The sequence below is a fragment of the Octopus bimaculoides genome, chromosome 5, assembly GCF_046866305.1.
Source record: "Octopus bimaculoides isolate indiv1 chromosome 5, ASM4686630v1, whole genome shotgun sequence".
Classification (NCBI taxonomy): domain Eukaryota; kingdom Metazoa; phylum Mollusca; class Cephalopoda; order Octopoda; family Octopodidae; genus Octopus; species Octopus bimaculoides.
The window spans coordinates 87,260,366-87,286,394 of NC_142932.1; the positions used below are offsets into that span (position 1 = coordinate 87,260,366).

General features: G+C 39.6%; 2 protein-coding genes and 1 pseudogene across 5 annotated transcripts in view; 2 read left to right on the top strand and 1 right to left on the bottom strand.

Annotated features, from left to right (window-relative positions):
- Positions 1 to 2,534: 2,534 nt before the first annotated feature.
- On the top strand, positions 2,535 to 2,867 carry LOC149135633 (uncharacterized). Its single transcript, XM_089353108.1, has one exon. The coding sequence runs from the start codon at positions 2,535 to 2,537 to the stop codon at positions 2,865 to 2,867; it is 333 nt and encodes a 110-aa protein (XP_089209234.1).
- Positions 2,868 to 4,906: 2,039 nt separating this feature from the next.
- Positions 4,907 to 8,609, top strand: LOC149135634 (large subunit ribosomal RNA; annotated as a pseudogene).
- Positions 8,610 to 15,198: 6,589 nt separating this feature from the next.
- LOC106876058 (uncharacterized) overlaps positions 15,199 to 26,029 on the bottom strand; it is a 42,059-nt gene continuing 31,228 nt past the window's right edge. For all 4 annotated transcript variants that reach the window (XM_014924461.3, XM_052968358.2, XM_089352534.1 and 1 more), the window contains 3 exons: positions 23,493 to 23,646; positions 19,843 to 20,053; positions 15,199 to 15,445 (listed from right to left, as the gene is read on the bottom strand). In XM_014924461.3, the coding sequence (XP_014779947.1) occupies positions 19,848 to 20,053; positions 23,493 to 23,646 (360 nt within the window). In that variant the 3' untranslated portion in view covers positions 15,199 to 15,445; positions 19,843 to 19,847. The remainder of the gene's footprint in view (positions 15,446 to 19,842; positions 20,054 to 23,492; positions 23,647 to 26,029) is intronic.

Here is a 26,029-nt window from a genome sequence, read left to right on the forward strand (position 1 = left end):
CAAATAATCTAGTGCTCTTAGCTTAGGTTTTCTTGAGATCGGCCAGATTAGAGCAGTTTCGAGAGTAACCGGCCGAAACTGCTAAAACGATCTGGTACTCGACTGAAGATTGAAAGCTCCGAAAGACCTGTCCTTGTTTTTTCTTGTCCTTTTCTGTATCGTCTAAATGCCGGAATGTTTTGTTGTCGCCTGTTACGTTCTTGTTCCATTTTTTGTTTAGTTTTATATATATATATATATATATATATATATATATATATATATATATATATATATATATATATATATATATATATATATATACACATATATATATACATAGATACGCACACGACATTGATTGTCCAGGGGCTATAGTGGAAGGCACCTATCCAGAGCAGCGCACAGTGAGACTGAACTCGAAACCACGCGTTTCGGAATAGAACTGCGTAACCACGCACCAATGTTTCGCGCGCGCGAATACGTCGGTCTTCCGCACAGTTTCTATTTGCCAAATTTCGCCGACCATGTTTTGATCAACCCGACGCCAAAGTTATCGGTACAGTGAAATCGAACCCTGGCTCACATATTTTCGAAGTGAACCTCTTAACTACATCATCATTCCTGCGCCCATTTACTCCCTTAATGCCCTTAGGAAGTTTGTGGGTGAACATCATAAACTCATTCCTTCCATCCCAAGATACATTAACAATGATTTTAAAGAGAACCTTTTTCATAAATGGCTATAAATGGTAAAAGAAAAGTGGAATTACTGATACTAATAATAGAATAATAAGCGTGTGTAGAAGTATGTGCTTGTATGTGTAGTGTATCTATGTGTAAAATAGCTTGCCTCGTATATAACGTCAAATAACGTAAGCGCGTTATTTTGCTTCCTTTTTTTTCTCTCTCTCTCTCTCTCTCTCTCTCTCTCTCTCTCTCTCTCTCTCTCTCTCTCTCTGTCTTTTATTGTTTGCTTGAAAATGTCAAGTATTATATAACATAGATGATGAGGAGGTGGGAGAAATGATGTGGGTGAGAAAAAGTAGTGAAGTATTGAGAGGGAAAAGATGGCGTAGGTGTTTGGGGAAAATGAGGACAGCATCAACTGTTGTCGAAAAGGTATTAGAGAAGTGAAATAAAATTTGCATAACTTCTGGGAAACGACTAGTATAATTATTTCTCTAACCATGTTGTCGAATTTCGTTGAACCATAACTACGACCAGACAAGTGGCCGACTTAGAAATGTAATCTAATTTCGTATTTTTAAAATATAGAAAACAATGAACAACACTTGAGAAACTGGTTCAAATAAGGTCACTGTTTGTCTGGATGTATTAAGTTTCCTATTAAATTTTGCTGTTTTCCAAGAAATTTAGAATTATTGGTATGTTTAATATTTGGAAATTTCGATGTAGAACTGCAAGTAAATATAGGCGGCGGCGTGGCTCTGTGGTAAGAAGTTTGCTTCCCAACCACATGGTTCCTGGTTAAGTCCCACTGCGTGACACCTTGAGCTATAGCCTCGAACCGACCAAAGCCTTGTGAGTGGATTTGGTAGACGGAAACTGAAAAAAACCCGTCGTGTGTGAATAACTTCCTAGATTCTAAACCAGGATTCGAAACCGAATCTACATTTTACTGCCAGTTCTTTTTCCATTGTTCTTGGCTTTCGCACTTAAACATTTGTGAGACCCAACTCTCACGCTTAATAAAGTTCTTTTGCTTAATATTAAGTTAAATAGGGTTCAGGCAGAACCTAAATACAGAACCTAAGATCGGTTTTATCTCTTTGGTCACTAAAAGCCTAAGCGAAGAGCATCTATTTCTCTCCGCTTCTGAGTTATCAGCTTTCATCCTATCCGCTTGCCGAAATTGTTTCACTCTTTCTCAAGTAGTCACTCACAGATAAAGTTAACTACCCACAGAATTGATATGAGTACTGCAAATAATCACTGCACTACAACTCTAAGAAGTTGTATCTTACATTGTAACGATATGATAAAGAGCCATTTCAATATACATACATACATACATACATATATATATATATATATATATATATATATATATATATATATATATATATATATATATATATATATACATATATATATATGTATGTATATGTATGTATATATATATATATATATATATATATATATATATATATATATATATATATATATATATATATATATATATATATATATATATATATGTATGTATGTATCTTGAAATGGCCCTTTATCATATCGTTACAATGTAAGATACAACTTCTCTTTCAATACTAATGTGCGAGATTTACTACATGGGGACCAATGTGCAAAACAGTTTTCAACCTGGCTCCTCCAATTAGGAAATGGCAAAGTACCATTTGATGGAAATATTGATATCAGTTTGGCTCACATGGCTATCAAGGGGAATTCCCCAGCTGAATTGAAGAACGGTATTTCCATACTTAAGTAATAATTATAATTCACATAAATGGTTGTGTGAAAGGGCAATTCTTGCTCCAAAAAATGAGACAGTAGCAAAGATTAACCATGAATTAATGAATAAGACTCCAACAGTCATTAAGAAGTACAAATCAGTTGATTTAGTCTTTGAAGAAAATCAAGCTGACCATTACTCAACAGAGTTCCTTAATTCTCTCGAGCCTCCTGGAACTCCTCCATATAAACTTTTTCTGAAGGTAGGAGTCCCAATAAGGCTTCTAAGAAATTTAGATCCTCCTAAATTATGCAATGGGACAAAGTTGATCGTGAAGACGTTACCACCTAATGTGATAGAAGCTACCATCATCACTGGATGTGCCTCTGGGGAAGAGGTTTTCATTCCAAGGATTCCAATCAAACCAACAAATATGCCATTTGAGTTCCAATGAACACAATTCCCTGTGCAACTTTGCTTCACAATATCTATTAATAAGCTCAAGGTCATTCTTTGAAATCTACTGGCTTGCTTTTCTCATGGTCAACTTTATGTTGGTTGCTCCAGGGTAGGTAGTTTGCAAGACATATTTGTCTATGCTCCACACCAGAAAACAAAGAATGTTGCTTACCCAGAAGCTCTTACGTAACTTCCTTCAACATATGTGGTAGAATTTATCTCCTTTCATAAAAGTGGTAAATTTTGTATTTTCGTTTATTATTATTATTTATTATCATTATTATTATTATTATTATTATTATTATTATTATTATTATTATTATTATTATTATCATGATCATGATCATGATCATGATGATCATCATCATCATTGCCTTTGCATAGCTTCTAACACCGGTTTATCGATTTTCACAGCAGTTCTTACAGTTTTCGCCTGCATATACATGCATACATACATTAATATTATTATTAGTTCGTCCACCGTTGTCGATGATGACCAAGGACATAACATGGGAGAAGAGGCACCGTGTGTCCGGCTGTGGCCAATCAGTCCAATGCGTACTCGGAACGCTCTGCTGTAAGTCGGGCACTGGTGATCGGCTGGGATTGAAGGCAAAGAGTTGGCCCTGGACTTGCGCAGTTCCCGCTTTCTTTGTGTCCCTGCAATCCTGTTCTGTTCGGAGGAGGTGGCACTTCTGTTGGTGCAGCTTCGCCAGGCAGGGCGGTCTTGTGCTTTCGTTTCCCAGGTGTCGAGGTTAATTTCAAAGCATGAGGTGTCTGGACGGTGTAGAACCTCTGAAGGAGGAACACATGGTGCTCTTCGGAGTAGTTTGTCCGCTTTGTTTCTCACTTGACGCTCAGCTTTCACCTGTGGCTCCTCGAAGCATACTTGCATACATTACCATATCTATCTATGTCCCGCATATTTGTTCCGTTCTTGTTACACAAACAATCTCTTGTTTGTCTTTCCACAGTAAATATAGTGAACCAATGATTGGCTTGACTGAAATCTAAAGCCAACAGCACCAGGGTCCCCCCCCCCAAAAAAAAACGACAGAAAATAACAAACAAATTAATTGAGAGAGAAGGAAAGTGGGAGAGAGAGAGAGGCAGACAGACAGACAGACAGACAGACAGAGAAAGAGGAGAATATGTGAAAGACAAAGATATACAGAGAGCGCGGGAAGTAGTGGCGTCTCATGTATAGGAACTGCAGAACTGCAGCACCCCCTATTTCCACTCGATGTTATCGATAACATTCAATATAATGAGTCTTTTCTTTAATTCTTTCTTTATACTTGTGCATTATAAAATCCTTAAGCTTAATGTCAGTAGCCATCTCCTAGTTTATGAAAAAAATACAAAAAATCCTTGTATAGAACTGTGCGCTTCACTGTTCCAGCGACGCAGTGTTTGGCTGTTGTGCGCATGCTCACATGTCCGAGATAGGACGCTTCACGCTAGAGAGAGACAGCACTGTCGTTCACACAGTGCCGGTGAAGGGTAGTGTTTCTTTTTTACTCCGCCTGTGTTGTGCTTAAAAACGTGTTTATATTCTTGAATGTGATAAGTGTAGAATTAGATTATCCTGCTTCCAGCTTCAGTGTTGTTGCCAGGACTTTAAAAAATAGGGCAGATTTCCCCCCTTATTTTGTGATTTAGGGAGTATTTTTGAAAAACAAAGGGGAATTCGCAGCGGTGTTCAGTGAACAAACTAAACACACTACCTGGCAGTGGCTAAAACGCGAACTGATCAAGTTTATGTATAAATTTTCTTTTTATATGTTTATTTCCTTTTACACAATATTAAAACAACGACTAAAAATTTTCTGAAGCAGCACCCCGACTGATTTTATCTACGATCCGCCGCTAGCGGGGACAAAGAGAAAGTTAGAAAAATGTGTGTGTGTGAGAGAGAGAGGGAGGGGGAAGAAAGCAAGAAAGAAAACAAGCAAGAAAGAAAGCAAGAAAGAAAGAGAGCAAGCAAGCAAGCAAGCAAACAAGAAAGCAAGCAAGCAAGCAAGCAAGCAAGCAAGCAATAAAGAAAGAAAGAAAGAAAGAAAGAAAGAAAGAAAGAAAGAAAGAAAGAAAGAAAGAAGGAAAGAAAGAGAGAAAAGGAGAGAGAGAAAGAGAGTGATATGGATGAAGAGAAAGACGCTTTGGTTCTAAAATCTTTTGATTGAAAAAAACCTGTCTTTTACTCCAAGACAGTGTATCTCAACCATATTTTATTTTTATCTCTGGGCCCCTTTGATTATTATTCTATTCTGGTAGGCCCCTAAACTAATTTTATTGATACTTCTTTCAAAATTCCTATTTTGTTTTTCAGCGGGCGGTCGTCTGCCGCCTCGTCGGCGCTCGATTTCCGGGGCGCCAGCATCAGACGCACTTCTCCGATTCGTCGTCGTGACTCGTTCCCGTCGGGCCGGTAGGTGCGCGGCGTCCGAAGGTCATACGGTAGTGTCCCCGCGCAGTGACGTGGTATCACTACGTGTTATGACGACGTGTCATGTTCTCGTTTTTGCTGTGCCGATGGAGTTCGTGAAGTGAAAGGCTCCAACAACTCGCAGTCGACTGAGACTCGTCGGTCCGTGTTTCAAGATGGGTCAGGTAGGTTGCCGATGCTCGTCGCTGACCGGTGGCAACAAGCGGCTTTTCGGTCGGTCCTACGGTGGCCGCAGGCCTTCTTGTGAGGGCGGCGGCTGCATCGTGCTTACTGAGGGCGAGGTATGTTAGCTCGTTCCCGTCAGTTAACCGTGCCTGCGTTCGAGGAGCAACGGGCCCGTTCGAGACACGTCGTCATCGCATGTAGTGATACCACGTCACTGCACGCGGTGGCACCACGTCGCTGCGCGCATGCAGCGCCTTGAAGCATCATTCTCGGGTTGGGTTCGCGCGTTCCGGCTCCGACTCAAGTGTAGCAGGCGGCCGGGGATCCAATGGATGGTGATTTACGTCCAGTCGGGACGAAGCCATAGGAAATTCTGGTGGAAGTCCGAAGCGCCTCTGAGGTGCAAATCGATCGTTGGAACCGAGTGCAGGGGGTGAAAGACCAATCGAGCCATCTAGTAGCTGGTTTCCTCCGAAGTTTCCCTCTGGATAGCTGGCGCCAGCGGGAGAGCGACACGCAATTCCATCCAGTAAAGTGAACGACTGGAGGTCCCGGTACGTTGACCGCCTCAGTCTACTCTCCAACTCGGAACGGGCGAAACGGACCGCCCCTCTCCCGATCGGATGTGGCTGTATATCACAGCCAATTCGACGCGACGAATGCACGGTGCCATGTGGGCCACTTTTGATAAACAGAACTTGTGATGTGGGATGAACCGAACGTCCAACTAAGGTGCCCTAGTCTTCGCCCGTTAGATCCCCGAAAGGGTATCGGTCGATATAGGTAGCAGGACAGTGGCCACGGAAGTCGGAATCCGTTCAGGAGTGGTATAACAACTTACCTGCCGAATCAACGGGCCCTGAAAATGGTTGGCGCTGGTGCGAGCAACCGATGCCGGACTGGCCAGGCGACAGGTTGCACGATCACCGGCGAGACGACTTTCCGATGCCCGGTTGAGTTGGAGGCCGCTGCGGTGATCATCGAAGCTGCAGGCGCGAGCTCGAGTGAAGGCGAAAAATCGTAGACCGAAATGGAGAAGGGTCCGTACCAACGGCGGTCAAGCAGCTCTCAAGTCGGTCTGTACCCACTATCTGCAGCAGGTTTCCAAGATGTACAATCTCTTATCGATTGCGCTAATGTAGGTAAGAGAAGCGGAAAGATGGATCCGTACCTTCGGAAAAAGGATTGGGTTTGAGTACCGGGTCGGTTTGGCAGTGTGTGTCACCGTGCTCCTGCGCGACCGCGTTGTCGTTCGCTCGGCGTCGCACCGCCGGATGTCGGAGCACATCTTCACACAAAGCGGCGTACCGGTACGGAGCTGTAAAATTGGCTTCGGATATGGCATCCCGGCCGTTGTCACCGCAGCGAGCATCCTTGTTCGCGCTCGTGCGCGGTTGCCTTCGACCAACGGGGAACCGCTTCCCCGCGCAGTCATCGCTCCGTGCCGGACGCAGCCTTCACTCGCGTCAGCGCTTCGCACCTCCGAGCGCGTGTGGAAGCCATCGTCTGGTGGTGCGCGGTTTCATACGGGGAGCCCGGGGTGCGAGCAACACAGCTTCTTACATGGAACTCTGTGGAGCGACATGGCTTCGGGCTCGCCGTCGCGTCGGTGCGTGCGTCCCGGCTCCTCCTCGCGTGGGGTCGGTTGTTGCACCGTGACGTGAATCCGACTGTCTAATCAAAACAGAACATCGCGTAACCGGCCGAACCGCACAGACGCGATGTGACTTCTACCCAGTGCTCTGAATGTCAAAATGAAGAAATTCAACGAAGCTCAGGTAAACGGCGGGAGTAACTATGACACGACCTTGGCGCGGTAACAAAGCTTTCGCTTGTGGTGGGAGCTATGTCGGTAGGTTCATCCATGCTAAATTGGTCCCTCTACTTGGGGCAAAATAACTCGAAATCCGTTAGGAAGTAACGTACCCATCAGCTACTTGTATAGTGTGCTCCGACCCGACATTTCCTGGTGATCGTTGTTAAACCCAGGGCTCGTAATGTCAGTGGGTCATCCTAAGAAACTAGTAATCTCGCTTCGAGGGATATCCACGACTGGAACTATCCTCGGACGTGCGCCGGTCACCTTGGTGTTGAGCCCGCAATTGGCCGCCGTAGATCTGTTACAGATTCATCTCAACTGGAGATGACGTCGAACCGGAACCGTTGCGGTGTCTGGCGGTACCGACGGCACCGTCCACCCTAATATACCGAGCGTTTAGGTGCGATTATGATCCTCCCCCATTGTACGCTGGAGTGGCAGATGGGCGCACCCAATGGACGAGTAGCTTGTCCACAAAAGCTGGGGGCCCTGGTCGTTGAAGTCGATTCGCTCTCATCCCCTGGACGCGTGGCTCTGTCCACGGAAGTCGGGACTGCAGTGGCCTCATGGTCGATCGCTCGGAGTCTACTGGAACGTCGGCGAGTGGCGCTGTTCTCTATAATACACCAAAGCGTCTTGATGAGGGTCAAAATTCAGGACGAATGACATTGCCCACTATAACACACCGGTGTGCTGGTGTGGTTATGATCTGCCACTCTTGGCTGCTTGGGCGGATGGACATGGCCTTGGGGCGGTGGTTGTGGTTACCGAAGAGTAGGGGCTATGCAGCAAGGCCAATTTGCACCAGGATCGCTCGTGTGGTCCCTGCTACACCTGGGTGAGGTTGACTTCGGAAGCGCCCTGCATCATGGAGCGATCTGCGTCGGAGAGCACCTGTTCGATCGATCCCTCCTTGGGGGCCTGTAGTTGACGATCGAAACCCCTGTGTTTGCCTGGGCTGACAATTGGCCTCTTCGTTGTGATGGCTTAACTCTCAAGGCGCGATGGCACCGTCCATGGTAAAAACCGGCACCGGTTACGTCTATTTCAGAGTGAGCCTTAGACTTGGCTATGCATCGCTCGACATCCTCGATTTGTGACAGTGCACGTCCGTTCTTGCGCGTTGCTATGACGAGTGCACTGTGGGACCGCCTACGTAAACAATAGGGAAGAATATTATTAATATATTGTGTAACTAGTCAAATGCCTCGTCATCTAATTAGTGATGCGCATGCTCAGATCAATGAGATTCCCACTGTCCTTATCCACTGTCTAGCGAAACCACAACCAAGAGAATGGGCTAGGATGGACCGGCGAGAAAAGACCTTGTTGAGCTTGATTCTAATCGGGTTTTGTGAGGGCACACAACAGGCGTACCATAGGCGGCAGCATTCGTGTTGGCCCGCACCGACCGCCGTCACCAGCGGCGTGGAGCATGCGCCGTGCGGCGTTCCGTTCGCGGTTCGTCGTCGTTGTTGCGTGCCGGCGTCGTCGGCCGGACGATTTGACATCGGAGTGTCGCGCGCGTTTGCAACGATGAAAAACCGCCACTTCCGTAAAAGTTTTGAGAAAGAAATCTCCTTGCTTCTTGAAATACACACAAACACGCTCATGGACACACAGAAACTGAGAAACACGCAAGCATACATACACACAGCCAGGATCGATACTGCCCAGAAATGTATATTTGATAAGAGAATGTGAAAAGTTTCGTTGATTTAAGGAAGATGGAAACAAGATTCATAATAGATTCCCGTGCCAAGTCCACTTGGAAGTCAGTAACTTTGTTTGGATCCTTTGAAACGTTGTGTGTCCAGAGGAAGAGCATCAGTTACAGATCGAAACAAGAAAATTCTGGATCATGCACCTGTTTCCTAGGTGTTAACTAAGGGCTCGAGCAGCGTATTATTTGGATTGGGCGACCAATGAGAATGTTTTCCAGTCTATGTTCTGGCGATCTGTGCTGATGACTATGAATGGCAAACAGTGAAACAAGAATCTATACTGTCTTCGAATCAGTGACTTGATATGAATGTTTTCAGTTAAATAAACTTCGTTCAAGGTACTCAAAGGCCAAAAGATAGATGGTGAAACCCTCTCTTTTTATTACCATTTCCCCTCTACATGTAGTTTACTAAACAATATGCTTGTCGTTTAAGTTACTCCTGGAACTTTCTCCCGATCCATTTTTTCTCAGTTGAATTCAAACTACAGATGTTGAATCAAATGAACACCAATATTGGTTTCTGTTCAGTGAAATATTTTTTTTAATTGTACGTAATTTGGCTGCATGTTAGAGACTAACAAACATCTGCTGCTGCGGAAATATCCATATTCAAATACCAATAATACTGACGGATATAAAAAAAAACACAGCTAAATTGTAAATTGTGACGAAATTACGTAATGAATTGCCCACTTCATCAAGGTGTATTATTGTTAAAACATATTTAGGTGATAGTATAAAAAGAAACATTGCATCGCTGATGAATGCTTTTAGTTGCTGTTGTAATTGTCTACATTTTTTATTTCATTAACGTTATCCTATTTACATATTTTTGTCAGCCTGCAGTGTTGGGTTCAAATCTAGTAATATTGTGTGCAGAAATAAGCTCTGGTCGTAGACCAACTTACACTACATTAGTTACCTCCCTTACATTTTCTACACTACATTGTTAGCTCCCTTCGTCAGAGATCAAATCTATCCGTACAGTATAGTTACCTCCTTTGACCAGATATTAACATTATACCAAGTTTCAACGGATAAAAATCCTACTTACACTTTTAGTTCTATGTTTCTGGTTATATCTTTTCAACAGTAAATAACGTTATCGGCACTACACACTTACCTCTCTTAGACACATCTTGTGTAAAACTGGAAAAGGCATTATCGTTATCTACACTCCTCAAATTACCAGCCTAAGTTACAATACTTGAAGGAACGCGGGTATTGTTGATTGACTGCATTGTTGAATGTCTTCCATCGATTTTTATACTATATAGTAATGGAAATATCACATATTTCATTCAATATAGGATTTAAATGCTATTCGTCCATCTTTATATAATTCCAAGCCAAGAAGTGATACCGTGGATAAACTTCCACTTAGTAATGCTTCTGACAGCAAGATTCTGACAACCAAGTCCAACTCCTGGCTTTCTTGTGCTGTTTGGAATTTAAGTCTAGTGAAACTGTTTGTACTGACAGGAGAAAGGGCTAAGGTGAGTACTGGCATCTTAAAATGAGCGCTTCAAGTGGATGGAACTCGTCAACTTGGTAAGACAATGATTCTAGAGAAGGAAAACTCTAGCGTCAAAGCTCTACTATCTTGCAGCAATACCCACTTCTTGGAAAAGTTTCGGGAGTAAACCCTGAGGGAAAATCTAGAACAGAGGTACCTAACAAACCCTACTGAGGCCTGCGCTTTGGACAGGACACTCCTATATTGCTTCATTGCCATGTACGCTGCATGTCACAAGGGAATATCCCAAAAAGCCTGCTTTATGGTGACTTGGCGTTCGTTCAGACAACATAGGCACGACCCCATCTTAATTTCAAAGATGCTTGCAAAAGCGTTATGAAGTCACTTTACATGAATGTTGGAAACTGTGCATATTGTATTGTGTTGTGCGAATTAGTCACCCATATTATTTATAATTTTCACTTTTACTGTTTTGAAACCAGCGTACGATCTCAACGGAAATCTTATAAACTGACAAGGCGAGATGGGTTTAACCCTTAGCGTGGTAATAGCCATTGATGAGCATTAAGATGCATTAAGCATCAGAGTGTGAAATCATCGATGATCTGGCTGTATCTGCGACCATAGGGAGCTTATCTCCCTTGTCAGCTCATTAAGATAGTGCTTTTGTTGAGTTATTCTGACTCTTATTTCTAGCAATACTGGTGCTGATTAGTGCCCTTGTTCACTTTATGTATATATATATATATATATATATATATATATATATACACACACACATATATATATGCACACACACATATATATATGCACACACACATATATATATGTATGTATGTATAGTTTACAGATCCAATAGAGGTAGAATCAACAAACAAGTGCTCCATCTAGTGAGATATGAATATCAATTTAAATACACAACCAAAAGAGCTACTAATAGTTTCATGCTTTTATGATACTTGAACAGGCATTTTTATAAAATATGCCATGTATCTTACAACAATATTTCAGGCTCTCTTTTTTTGCGTTACATTAAGAAAATAAGGAAAAAACATGGCTATCAGGGTTTTTAAAGACTATAGATGTGCGACTGTAAAAGTAGTAACAGTGAATTGGAGAGCATCGCCAGCTCTGTATACATAGTGTATTTTATAAACATGTTTGTTCAAGTATCATAAAAGCATGAAACTATTAGTAGCTCTTTCGATTGTGTATTTAAATTGAGATTAAGAGACCTAGGTGTAATTGTTGATAACAATCTCAGCTGGAATGCCCACATCAGCAATAAAGTCGACATAGCTCATAAGATGAGTTCCTGGATCCTAAGAACCTTCTGGTCCAGAGAACAAGGTGTCATCATTTCTCTTTTCCCCTTTTGTACAGCCACACATCGAATACTGCTGCCCCCTGTGGTCTCCCCACACAAAAATATTTCAAAAATTGAATTCCCCCAGAGGGGTAATTCAATTCACTAAAAGCATTAAGGGCCTGACTGATCTCAATCATTGGGACTGCCTCAAGGCATTGAAACTCTATTCTCTCCAGTGTTTCCATGAGCAATACATCATTTGCACAAAGTGGGAATATACCACCAACATTGCCCAGATGACCTCAACATTAGTTTCAGAATTTATCTAAGGCATGGACCACGTGCCATATGTCCCCTACCCAATTGAGGATCACAACACATAAATACACTGCAACACAATTTCTTTTTCTCAACAGGCCCTGCCCTATTTAACATTGTCCCAAAACAAATGAAAGAGAAAAAGATCTCATCACCTTTAAACAGAATCTGGACAAATTTCTTCAAGGGATACCAGATAAACCACCTATACCTGGATATAACTCACTCAACAGGAACTCCCTACTCAAATGGGCTATGATACCACAAAACTTGACTTAACATGGATTTAGCAAATCCTATCAGGTGGTGCTATCAAGTCAGACATGGCCTAGGTCAATCTTTGGTCAAAACATATCTAAGTTATCTAATCTCTCTCTCTCCATATATATATATATATATATATGTAGTGAAACTAATATTTCTATTGCCATTATATACAAACAAACCATCTTCCCCACTGTATAAATATAATCAAGTTCGGGCGTAGTAGAAAGCAGCCTACTATATCCATCACGTGACTGATTATTATTTGAAGTGGCAACTGCCTCGTACCGTTCCCGCCAGAACGCAAATCGACCAATCACAGCCCCTAATAAAGTCACATGATAGTGTTTTTCTAATGCTTCTGTGGAGCCTACTTTCAACTATAAATAGACTAAATTATCCCCGCCAAATCGTCGCGCCCCAGATTGCCTAGATCTGGCCACCGGCCACACACGCGTAACACAGTAGCAACCAGTTTCCAGCGACAACATCAACACCATCGTACAACTACGACTACCAGCATCGTCGCCAGCAGCAACACGACACTATGACTACTAGCATCGTCCCCACCAGCATCAACATGACTTCTACGTACACAAGCTACCAACAGCTAACCAAACTACCGTGGCACTTCTCTCTTCGATTCTGTTTGTGTGATTCATCTTCACCACGATAAATAACAGCCAAGAGCCCAGCCTGCGAAGAACATCTGTACTCAAGAACCCGGCTTGGCATGGAAGCCCTAACATCACAACTAGTGATCGCTCTGCCCCACACGCCTTAACTTCTCATACAGACACTTACCACTGTGTACTCTAAGAACTGGTACCTTAAATCCTTATACGTGTTACTGACTCATATTCAATACTGTGTATCTCTCGTACCCACATACATGTATCACTCGCACACACTATTTTCTTTACATGACAGCCTGTCTTTTATTGTGTTTTATTATGTCGCATTCACACTCACACACAGACATACATTTTAATGCTACAATAAATATTACTGTTATTCATCTCATACGGTTGTGTTCTATCGTCTTCATTACTGGCATTTACGAATTCTCTATGTTATCGAAGTATAACATATTTATATCATTTGATATATTTTGTGTTCGACCGTGTGACGCGTTTAATAAAGGAGCCCTGTTTTCCATTCGTCACCATTTCTCCTTTTGGGTTCGCACGGTCGTTCTTACATATATATATATATATATATATACACTGTATTGGTGTACCGCAAGCAACATAGTTACGGTCTAGTACAGAGAGATAACAGGGTAACATCATTAGTTGAAGAGGTTGGGAAGGTATCTATAGTAAAATCATAGAATGAGCTCACTACATATCTATCTATCTATCTCTCATAAAACTGTGAGACCTTGGAAATTTCTGTATTATCCCAAGAGGTTTTGGGGGAAGTTTTGAAAGATTTTTTAAGCTTTTGAACTTTTAAAATTGAAAAAAAAATTATCTGAAAAATAAAACCTTCTAGAATTTTTAAACGAGGATTTCCAAGGGTCTCCTCTCAGTTCATATAATCTATAAATACCTCACCCTTTCACACTGCCTTAGCTTATCATTTTTCACTTTTAACTTTCGTTTCTCCATCCCTAATTGTTAATTTCTCAATTGTCACTTTCTTCTGCCCGTTCATTCCTTTTATCAGGTAACTTAACTCATACCCATACTAACTTCTCTTAGCTTAGCAGCTTGTTTCTTTCTGACACTACACTTTGCTCCCTGCCTTTCACCTTCCCAGCCTCTCCTACTAATGGCATTACTCTGTTGTCTCTCTGTACTACATACATGCATACTGTTATAAGTACTACAATTCTTGTTAAATACAGCTATCCAGAATTTCCTGATTGATCTATGGCAACTATCAGACAGAAATTAAATGCTATATCGCAGCAGTGGAAGGAAAATTCAAACCAAGATGTAACAACCACCTTTCAAATTTTAGGCACTGTTATAAAAGACATTCAACGGATCTTTTGGTTTTAATTTGGAGGTTTAAAGATAAAGGGACGAGCTACAACATCAAATGGAAAATCCTCTCCAAAGCCAGATCCTATATCAACAGGTCAAAAAGATGTTCAGTATGTTCTCTTGAAAAACTATATCTCTCAAAGAACCTGTGAGCCTCCAATGATTACATAAATTTCAGGAATGAGTGTTTTTTTGTTTTTGTATGTCCACAATTTAAGAAATACATGTAGGTGGAATTTAAAATTGAACAGTCAGACACAGTGAATCATGAACATCTTGTTTGTCTTTTGAAATGGTATTGTAACGTTGGTTATCTCCTTTGTGTTTTTCTTTTTGTCTTCTTCCTTGAACAGTGTCCCTTATTCAAATGTCATCTGCTTTAAAAAGCAACTGGCAAACAGCCTTGTTATCAGCTTGAAAAATGGTGAAATAAATTAATGTTTCAATCAGGAAACCCTAGACAACAGTATTTAACAAGAAAGATGAACAAAACACAAAAAAAAAACAAAACAACGGGAGGACATGGTACATGTAAAGTATTAGTAAACGCTCAGGCAAGGAAAGAAAGATAGTTTAACGTTCAAGCAATACTCTTCCTTCAGAAACAGAGGAAAGTCCAATCGAAAGAAAGATGGAGGAAGAAAATTGCCAATGATTCATATGTGGTTACATATATATATATATATATATATATATATATATATATATATATATATATGTATAGCAAAAAAGGGAGTGGTGTTTCCATGCAGGAAAAAATATAGGAAAATGTGTTGTTGAAAATGCACTTAAATTTCAAAAGCTTGTAAATGTTTAAAATACATTTATTAACATATATACCAAACTAGTTTCAACAATATTTTTTGTTTATCAATGGTAAAAGTTTAAAATTAGAAAAATATTGTTAAAAGTTTCAATGTTGACAAATCAAAATCTTTCAATGTTGATAAATTATCATGTTCAAAACAGAAGGTGTAAGTTTGAAATTAAAACTGTATATTATATTGTTAGAATGTACAAGGTTCATTAATTTCAGTGGTGGTTGACAAGTCGTACTGAAAAAAACAAGTGTGAGAATTAAAATAGTAAAAAAAAGGGAATTTGGTTTATGGTTTCTCAGATCTTCTTTAAACAGTCACTTTCACTTGTAATGGTATGTTTAGGGATAGATGTATTTATAAATTTCACTCTGCCAGAAATTTGGAAGTGATATGCTGCATATTGGCATTCATACTGGAATCTTCAATACAAACATATCAGAATTTGGGTTTCTATCTGAGGACATGTACCAAGAGTGATAATAAACACACAGTCAGTCAGCGTCATGATGTTTGGAGTGATCACTAGTGATGGCAACGATATGCCTCCATTCTCTTTCCCACATAGCCTCCTACTCAACATGGAGGCTTACATAAAGTGCCTGGAGGAGATAGTGGTGCACTGGGTCAATAAGGTGATTGCTGGAAACCCTATATCTGACAACAGGACTCTGTATCATGCCACACAAGCAGAACCAATCACGGCTGTGAGACAATTTATGTGACCACATCACCCCTAATATCTGGTCACCTAACTCCCCAGACTGCAACCCTCTTGATTATTGTATGTGGGTTGCAGCTGAACTGAAGATGAAATGAAGGCAATGATTATGGCAGCATTCTGAAATCGTCTGGAGGCCGTTGATGAAGCCAATGGCTATATATATAATATACATATATGTGTATGACTGGCACCCATGCTAACCTCTCTTTCATTGGACACTAAACTCTGCTTGTGAAGACCTGTTGGGGCAAGTGAAATCGAAGTCATAATTGAACCATACTCAATGACTGGCACCTGCACCAGTGAAGCACTAACAGCACTGTCCGAGCGTGTTCATTGCCAGAGCAGCTGTCTGGCTTCTGTGCTAGTGGCCTGTAAATAGCACCATTTGAGCATAATCATTACCAGCGTTGCCTTCTAGCACTTTAGCTGGTGGCACGTTAGAAAATCATTCAAGCGAGGTTGTTGCCAGTGCCACTGGACTGGCTCCCGTGTAGGTGGCATGTAAAAACATGTATTTCAGCATGGCCGTTGCCAGTACCGTGTGACTGGCCCTCGTGCTGGTGGCACGTAAAAGCACCCACTACACTCTCAGAGTGGTTGGTGTTAGGAAGGGCATCCAGCTGTAGAAACTCTGCCAGATCAGATTGGAGCCTGGTGCAGCCTTCTGGCTTGCCAGTCCTCAATCAAATCGTCCAACCCATGCTAGCATGGAAAGTGGACGTTAAACGATGATGATGATGATATATATATATATATATATATATATGTGTGTGTGTGTGTGTGTGTGTGTAAAGTAAAGGCTATTTGACAACATAATGTGGCTGTCCTGGAAGAGACGATTGCTACTGTTGTTTAACCCCTGGAATATATATATATATATATATATATATATATATATATATTGAAAGTTTTTATAAAAAATTATTTAATACAGTTTCTAAGTATAAAGGGGATATTAAAAAAAAATTATAAAATCTTTCATCGGGATATAACTAACCTTTTTGGGGAAAAACAATTTTCCTAGTGTATGAGTGCTTTTGATTAACCTTTATATACATGAGGCTGAAAAGATCATAGGCGGAGAATGAAGGAGTGATGCTAGAGCTGTGAAATCTTGTGTGCATTAATTTCAGTCTGTCTTATTAATAGCTGCATTGTTTTTTTTCCATGGCAACTGATATTTGAATGTTCAGAGAATACTTCAAAATTAGCTAGTAGCAACTTCTCTTGAAAGTAGACAAAATTTGGTATTGTGGTATTATCAAGTACCTACAGAAAAAGGGTTCAGTCCTGAAGGGCATTCATGCTGACATGGTTGCTATATTATGAGGTAATGCTCCAGCTTTGTCAACAGTGCAAAAGTAGGTAGCTGGATTTAGGAGAGGAAGGGAGAGTCATGAAGATGACTCAAGATCTGGACATCTTGTAACTTCCACCATTGAGGAAAACATTGATTGTATTCACCATATGATGATGGATGACAGACGATTGGCTATAAATCAAATAGCCAATGCTATTAGTATATCCCATGTGGAAGTTGAGAATATTCTGCACAATGAACTTGGCATGACGAATGTTTCTGCTCAGTGGGTGCCACATCTTCTGACACCTGGTCAAACGTGCACCAGAGGAAAATTTGGCATTGTTTCTGGCAAATCTAGCTGGTTTCCTTGAAAATTTCCCAACCTATGATGAGTGTTGGGTTGATCACTTTAAAACAGAGAGAAGGATGCAATCCATATAATGGAAACACCCCTCCTCACCTTCTTCAAAGAAGGCCAAGATTGTTTTATCTGTTGGCTTCAGTTCTTTGGGATGCAAAAAGTATTGTGTTCATTGACAATCTTAACAAAGACTACAACATCAATGGAGAGTGCTACACCAACTTGCTGAAGCAGTTATCAAAACCAAACAGCCATGAAATCTGATGGAAGGGGTCTTGTTTCACTAGGAGAATGTTCCAGCATGTAAGTTTTTGGTTTCAACGGTTGCTATGTATGACTGTGGCTTTGAACTAGTTAATCATTCTCCTAATTTGGTCCCATCTGACAATCATCTGTTTCCCAACATCATCATCGTTTAACATCTGCTTTCCATGCTGGCATAGGTTGGATGGTTTGACTGAGGGCTGGCAAGCCAGAAGGCTGCACCAGGCTCCAATCTGATCTGGCAAAGTTTCTACAGCTGGATGCCCTTCCTAATGCCAACATGAAAAAAACTTGGCTGAGAACCAATATTACAGTAATGATGATGTCATTTCTAGTGTTGATGACTTTTTTGAGCAACAGAATGAAAACATCTTTACCAATAAGATTCAAGCACTGATGGAAGAAGTGTGTGGGTCGTAAAGGGGACTATGTTGAAAAGAACATTAATGTATGTGGGTTTACTGTAAAGACCAAGCATAAGATTGTGTATCCCAACTTGGAATCAGTAAGAAGACCAGTACTACACAACAATAATGACCTTCCTATTCCAATACCATCAGAAAATGACCCTCAGATGTCTGATGAAGATGTATTTCCTGAATAAAATACTACTGCTGTGGAAGACACCGAAGTGGATGCAGATTTTACGATTGAAAATGAAGACGTACCACAGAAATTTTCTCAAGGAGAGTTAAATGATTTAGTTAGAGACTTGTCATTGTCAAGGGATAAAGCTGAACTATTAACATTTCGTCTACAAGAAAAGTGTCTGCTTAAGAAAGATGTTTGTATTACTCATTTGTGGAAGAGAAATAGGGATCTGACTTCATGCGTCTCTGTTGATGGTCCACTTTGTTTCAATAATAACACTGATGTGTTATTTCACTGTTTGTTCCAAGAGCATGTTCCAGCTGAATGGCGCATATTCATTGATTCATCTAAGAGAAGCCTCAAGGCAGTACTACTACACAATGGCAATAAGAAACCATTCATTCCCATAGGACATTCAGTGCACATGAAGGAGTGTTATGAAAACATGCAAGTACTCCTCAATGCCATAAAGTATACAAACTACAGCTGGAAAATATGTGGAGACTTGAAGGTGATTGGAATGTTGATGGGAATGCAATCTGCTTTTTATGCCTATGGGACAGTCATGCAACTAACAAGCACTATGTGCAATCAGAGTGGCCTTTGCAAAAATCATATGAGCTGGGAGTTTCTAGTGTCCTGAGTAAGCCACTTTTAAACCCAGAAAATGTTCTTCTTCCCCCTCTTCACATAAAGCTTGGCCTCATGAAACAATTCGTAAAGACACTTGTCAGGAAAAGCTCAAAAGATTTTGAATATGTGAAGGCTAAATTTCCAAAAATCACCAAGGCAAAACTGAAGGAGGGTGTATTCATAGGTCTGCAGATAAAAGAACTCCTGAAGGACAACCACTTCCTCACAGCACTGAATGAGACTGAACTTAAAGCCTAGGAATCCTTCAAATGACTCTGTGAAAATTTCCTAGGCAACAAGAGATCTCTAGAGTTTAGAAATGTTTCATTTTGTTGACCAGTGTAATTGGATAATATCTTGCATTCATGTTGATCCAGTAGTGATAAACAAAGTATGATAAATTAATCTCACTTCTGCTTTCATATTTTGCTTGTTACCCTTCACAGTTTTCCTACTGAAAAACTACAACAATCCTTGTACAATCCTTTATTTAAAAACAGTCATCATTTGAGCACTATCTGACTATTTGCTTACCAAACTAAATGCACTTTTATCCACAGTCTCCTACTAGAAAAGAATTCACATTTAGAATTTTATGTTATATAGAATTAAATATTTCAGAAAATACAGATCCACACATATAAAATGCTGGGACAATTTACACTAAAGCCAATTATGCTAACTCAAAGTATATAGCAAAATCTACAATTGCACTTAACAAACTCAAAATGAAATTTTAAAAAATCACAAAATACCTTTTTTACCCATAGGAATATTTTTGGGCATCTACAACACCAATAACAATAAGAACCGCAATGATAATACTGATGTAATTCTTTTGCTTAGTTTTATCACCTGCTGAAGATTTTTTTGTAATGTTTGGTGTTGATATTGTTGATTGTGAAAAGCCAACCACAAAAGATTCCATTGTGTACAAATCTGATGTTGCAGCAGATGGATTATTGCCTGCAAAGACACCAATGAAATGTAAAACTTTGTATTATAAACTTTGAGTGGAAAATATGGAAATGTAGGGTACCAGATTGTTGCATTTATGAGAGAAATGATTGGATAATGTACTGAAAATAGTGTATAAAGGCAAAATGAAGACAAGGGACAAGTGAATTGAGTAGTTTAATTAAGAGTAGCTTGTACACAAGTTAAAAGGGGTGGGTACTGTTGCAGTGGTATTAGAAGTCTGTGGTAGATGACTTGAAGAGGATGACTAAGATAGACTAATGATGTGAAGAAGTATTGTGGATATGAACTATGGTAGGCTAACAGTCAGTTGTTGGTAAATGGGGTAAAAGGTTGTGGAAAGGTATTATAGTGAGGATGTATGGAAGGTTAACAGTGGTTAGAAAACTAATGAAGCAGAGAGCTGTGGAAAGGTAAAGTGGTAAGGAACTACAGTAGACAACAGTGGGTAGATGCAGGCCTAAATTTAAACCTTGCAGGGTCCCATGGCACTTCAAGCTTGGTAGGCTCCTCATACACAACAATTAAAATCCATGACAAATCACCAAACTTACATCTCAACACCCATCAATTGTGTGCAAATGAAATTGCCTAGTTAGCATATTAAAAATTTAAATGTATCTGTCAATGCAAAATTTATCATCTAAACTAAGTACAGAAGTTTTACTATTTTACCACTACATACTGCTACAATACCTGCAAAAATTCTTTCTTTCAACACTTTGCATCTGGAAAATCTTTAATGATTTCCTTAAATTGTATCATTTAGAACATTGCTCTCTGCATCCAAAAGGTACAGAGCCTTTAGTCTTTCATGTGTTATTGTTGTTCTCAGATAATTCTTAATCAGCCCCAATTTACTAAATAACCTCTTTCCTGAACAACTAGTGACCATCAAAATCAAATATATTCCAAGAGCTACATCAACACTTGGAAAGTTTTCAGTAAGTCTTTCATCATGAATTAAAAGTTCCAGTTGAGACGGAGTGAAACAGGGCGTGAGCTTACAAATTATAAGGCTGCAAATTATAATTTTATCCATATACACATTATTAAATCAGAGAGAAATGGTGATAAGTTTCTTAACTTCAGTTCCTATCTCTGCATCAGGTAAATTACATAAGGTGGTTATGACTTTGAACTCATCATGCAATGATTGATAGGCTGTTCTGAGGTTTTGTAAGGCAATAGACAATTGATCTAAAATAACATTGAAAGTCCTACATCTGAATTTTTCCAAAGAATAAATTAGACCAACCATTTTATTCATATCAACTTCAACTCCTTGAAATGCTTTATTTGTACTGTTAAAACATACAAGAATTAAATTTCAGATTCTAGCCATCAAAGCAGTTTCAAGACAATCCATTTTGTTGGCCGATCTTTGAACTTCATATCTTGTTTCAGGTGTTTGTTCCAAATCATCTTCAATATATCTGAATGTATTTTGAATGCAATTAATTATATGCATCAATGAAAGGCTTTAGTAGCTTCAGCTCTTGCTGAACAATGAGTCTCTGACAAGGACTTAACATTGGTGCTCTATAACTTCTTTCTAGAGAGTGCTTTGATTAAATTTGTCCAACTGTGTGTTCACACATAAAAAAAAAAGGTTATAACCTTTATAAAATAGTTAACAGCTTTGAAACAGTAAGAAGCAGTAGCTTGTCAAAAAAAAATTCAACAAATGAGCAGCACAGGGAACAAAAACTAGCTGCACTCTTTTCCCTTAAGTCTGGCTTGCGTTCCAGTGTAGTAATTTGACGTATCACTGGATTTGTCACAGGACTGCTTCTGTAGTTTTCAAATTTATATCCTATTTAAAAAAAAATTCTAACAAAGATATAGCCAGTACTTCAGTTTTTTGAGAACCAGTCTGCAGAAAAGTCAAAAACTTTCTGTTGACTCCCCAGAAATAGTATAACAAGCTGTTTAACTTGAGCCTGGTCTGGTGCTGAATCTACAAAAACTGAGAAATATATGGTAGTTTTAAGTTCTGCTATTATATGATTTATGTATTTTGCCATCAACAGAATGTTTTCTTTGTAGATGGTAGGTGATAAGTATGACTGCTTACCACTTCCAGCATGGTCAAATGCTTTCAAGTAACCCATCAGGAATGTATGGAATTCCATATTTCCTTAAAAAAATCCCATTTTGCTAAGATTGTATGATCTCTTCACTACCTCTAAATGCCAGGCCTTTCTTGGCTAGAAAAACTGACACAGTCACACCAGCACCTCAGCTTTGTTTGTGTGTTTCCATTTTCTCCTCTCCTTTTTTCCAGTCATTAAATCTATCCTTGCTATAAAAACAGTTACATCTGCTTGATATCAATGTATAGTAAAAGCAATAAAATGCATCGCTTGATGGGCTGTACAGGAGCCACTTTCTCAAATGCTGTTCATTTTTTTCATGAACAGAAAACCACATGGCTGGATCTAGATCTCAAAATAGCACTTCACTAGCTATGTCTATAGGAGGCAATGATACTTCATCATCAATATTTTGAGATGATATATTACTCCTAATTTCTGCAGATGTATTTGGGAGTGCAGTAACTTTCTCAAAAGGGACATCTGTTTCTGATTCTTCATCAGCTTCCAAGTTTTCCTTCTTCAAAGCAAAGAAAAATTCTGTAGGGCAGTGTGTCTTTGCCAATACAGCAGCATTTTTTTCACTTCTTTCTGAGAATATTTTGGATCACAATTAAGGCACGTTGTTGTTTGTTATTGATGATCCTTGAACTTATTTTTTTTGTTTTGACATTTTTCCAATTTTTAAAATTCACCAATTTATAACTAGGAATAACAACTAATGTTTGACAGAGATAGTTGAAAATTAGTGGTCTGGACTGGGTAATAAGCTTGCATTTTAATTGAGTAAACTGTTGTTACTAAAGTGGAGAAAAAGTGTTATTTTTAAGAAGTGGTTATATGTTTGCATATTGGAGGAGGCCCTCTTCACGCAAGGTTACTCGGAAATGGTGGGGGCTTGTTTGTACAGAAGACTCATCACCTGTTGCAGGGGTGGGGGCTGAAATATTGAGGATGTTTGAGACAATTACCCCTTCTGCCCCACTATAAATCCAGCTATAGGTGGATGGATAACGAAACAGAGGGCTATAAAAGACTATGATACAAGGGCATGACCACTTTGGTCCAAGGGATCTTGGACCACTTTGGTTTGTTTTTAAGGAAAATTTTAAGGAGTTGACATGAATTGCAGGAGCACCCAATTTAGGATAACATGTTAAGTATGATTTAACACACACACACACACACACACACACACACACACACAAACATTTGAAGAAAGTTGGAAATAACCAAAAAATTTTTTAAAATAGAGATTAAATATTTAGATAAAGGAAATTTAAAAACAATTTTCAATAGAATTTATAAAATTTATGAAATTATTCCCTCACATTTAACTTCTTTAGTTCGTTCAGTACTGAATATGTTGTCCATAGTAAAACTGCATTTCAGATTCCCAGAATGAGGTTTTAATGTAGCACTGAATGTGTAAGTTTTTCCATCAAGACAATTTTCTGTTTTGTTTGAACTAAATTTTTGTAGATCCTAAAAGAGAGAGAGAGATGGGGAGAGAGAGAAAGAAAGTGAAGGAGAGAGAATAACTTTTAAAAACTTCATTATAAAGCATCATGGAGTGCATTTATTTTACCACATTTATTTCTCAATTCATTTTTCATTAAATTACTTGACTTGTTAGCATAATTGATACAATATTATTAAGATACTCTGACAAGAACTCATTATGGCACATGAAAGGCTTGCATGGATGATTTACTCGAGAGACAACCGGTGTTGGTGTGTTTACGTCCCCATAACTTAATGGTTCAGCAAAAGAGACTGATAGAATCATTTTTTCATTTTATCATTTTATCTAGTTTCAGCTCATGAGCTGTGGCCATGCTGGGGCACCACCATTTATAAGTACTAGGCTTACAAAGAATAAGTCTTGGAGCCAATTTGTTTGACTAAAGGCGATGCTCCAGCATGGCCACATTCAAATGACTGAAACAAATAAAAGAATGATATAGTCTAAGGGAAGGGCATAGACATAGAGTAGTAATTACAGTCTGAAGTTGATAGAACAGGCATTAAATACAGTTCTAAACATATGATACTTTTATTCCAGAAACCATCTTCTTCTGCAGCTAAGTGTCATTACACAAAATTTGATGAGTTTGTCAAAGTTTAGCCTTTATTAACTAAAAGGACTTGGAGATATTCTGAAATTTGAGTTTGACATTTTAGTTTCATTCCATTATACTGAAACACAAATATGACACAAATCAAGGAAACACACACAACATCCTTACCATTCCTAAACAACACAGGAGTGGCTGTGTGGTAAGTAGCTTGCTTACCAACCACATGGTCCCGGGTTCAGGCCCACTGTGTGGCACCTTGGGCAAGTGTCTTCTACTATAGCCTCAGGCCAACCAAAGCCTTGTGAGTGGATTTGGTAGATGGAAACTGGAAGAAGCCTGTCATATATGTATATATATATATATATATATATATATATATATATATATATATATATATATATATATATGTGTGTGTGTATATGTTTGTCCCCCCCAGCATCACTTGACAACTGATGCTAGTGTGTTTACATCCCTGTAATTTAGCAGTTCGGCAAAAGAGACCGATAGAATAAGTACTAGGCTTGCAAAGAATAAGCTCTGGGGTCGATTTGCTCGACTATAAAGGTGGTGCTCCAGCATAGCCACAGTCAAATGACTGAAACAACTAAAAGAGTAAGAGTAACATACCACAAAGCTTTTGCACATTCTCTATGAATTTTAGGTTATACTGTCTCTTAGAACCTCTCATTGTGGTTTGCACAAATACCAGATAACCAAGACTGCAACACTGAAACTGTTTCCTTTTAAGGATCATGAAGTACTGAAGTAGAACTAAAAAATTATAAAACTTATATAAGGCTCAAGTCCTAGAGAAATACAGATTGAATTATAGATGTTATTACACCCAAAGACTGCAATCCAATATGATTGCAATAGTTATTACGGTAATAGACCAACTTGGAATTCTATACGATGTCACTAGATCTACTAGGAATAGCAACCCACTGTACTTCAGATAACATCGTTATCACCTTGAAGTAGAAATGAACACAATGGATGATGTAGTTGTAGGCACAGTGTTTGACTGCTATTTCTAATGGCATTTTCTTCAACCAGCTTATTCTTCATGGCGTTCTATTTCTTATTATCGTCTAAAGATGAGTCCTTTTCCTTTGCCTCAATTTCATGGAGATGCTAAGATGTGGTTTTCACAATTGGAATCCTTTTTCTTTTCCTCAAATATTCATTTGGCTCAGAGCAAACTCCACATTGCACTCACAGGCATCCCTTCTCCTCTCACACTCTCAGCCCATGATATGATAACCCCACTTGACACAACATATGAACCCTTCAAAACAGAGGTTCCCAGATGCAACTCTCCTTCTGCCAAAAGTAAATTTCGCATGTTCTTGCGGGACGAGCATCTTGGGGACTAAACCCCACCAAGTTTTTGTGAAAGACCAAGGAATTGACTTATAGTTCATATGAGGGTCAATCATTCGTCAAACAGTTATTTTTTTTTCAAGGATGCTTTCTAATGTCTAATCAATTTTAGCACCCATAATGGAACATACCACCATTGAACAACTTGCTGCCTCCACAGACAGGATTCTGGAATTCTCTGGCACACTGTCATAACGTTGTCACAGTAGCTTCTTCATCTTCCTCGTGAGCTTACACTTCTTCTGCTCCGGACAACATACAATCCTCCGAAACCTTACGGCCTATTAGGGAACTGACCCGTCAAGTTTCATGCATGTGTAGGAACTGTCCTTCTTCACGGAATTATTCTACAGGGAGAACCAGACGTCACTCTTCCACATGCAGGTGCATGCTTCCTGCTCCAC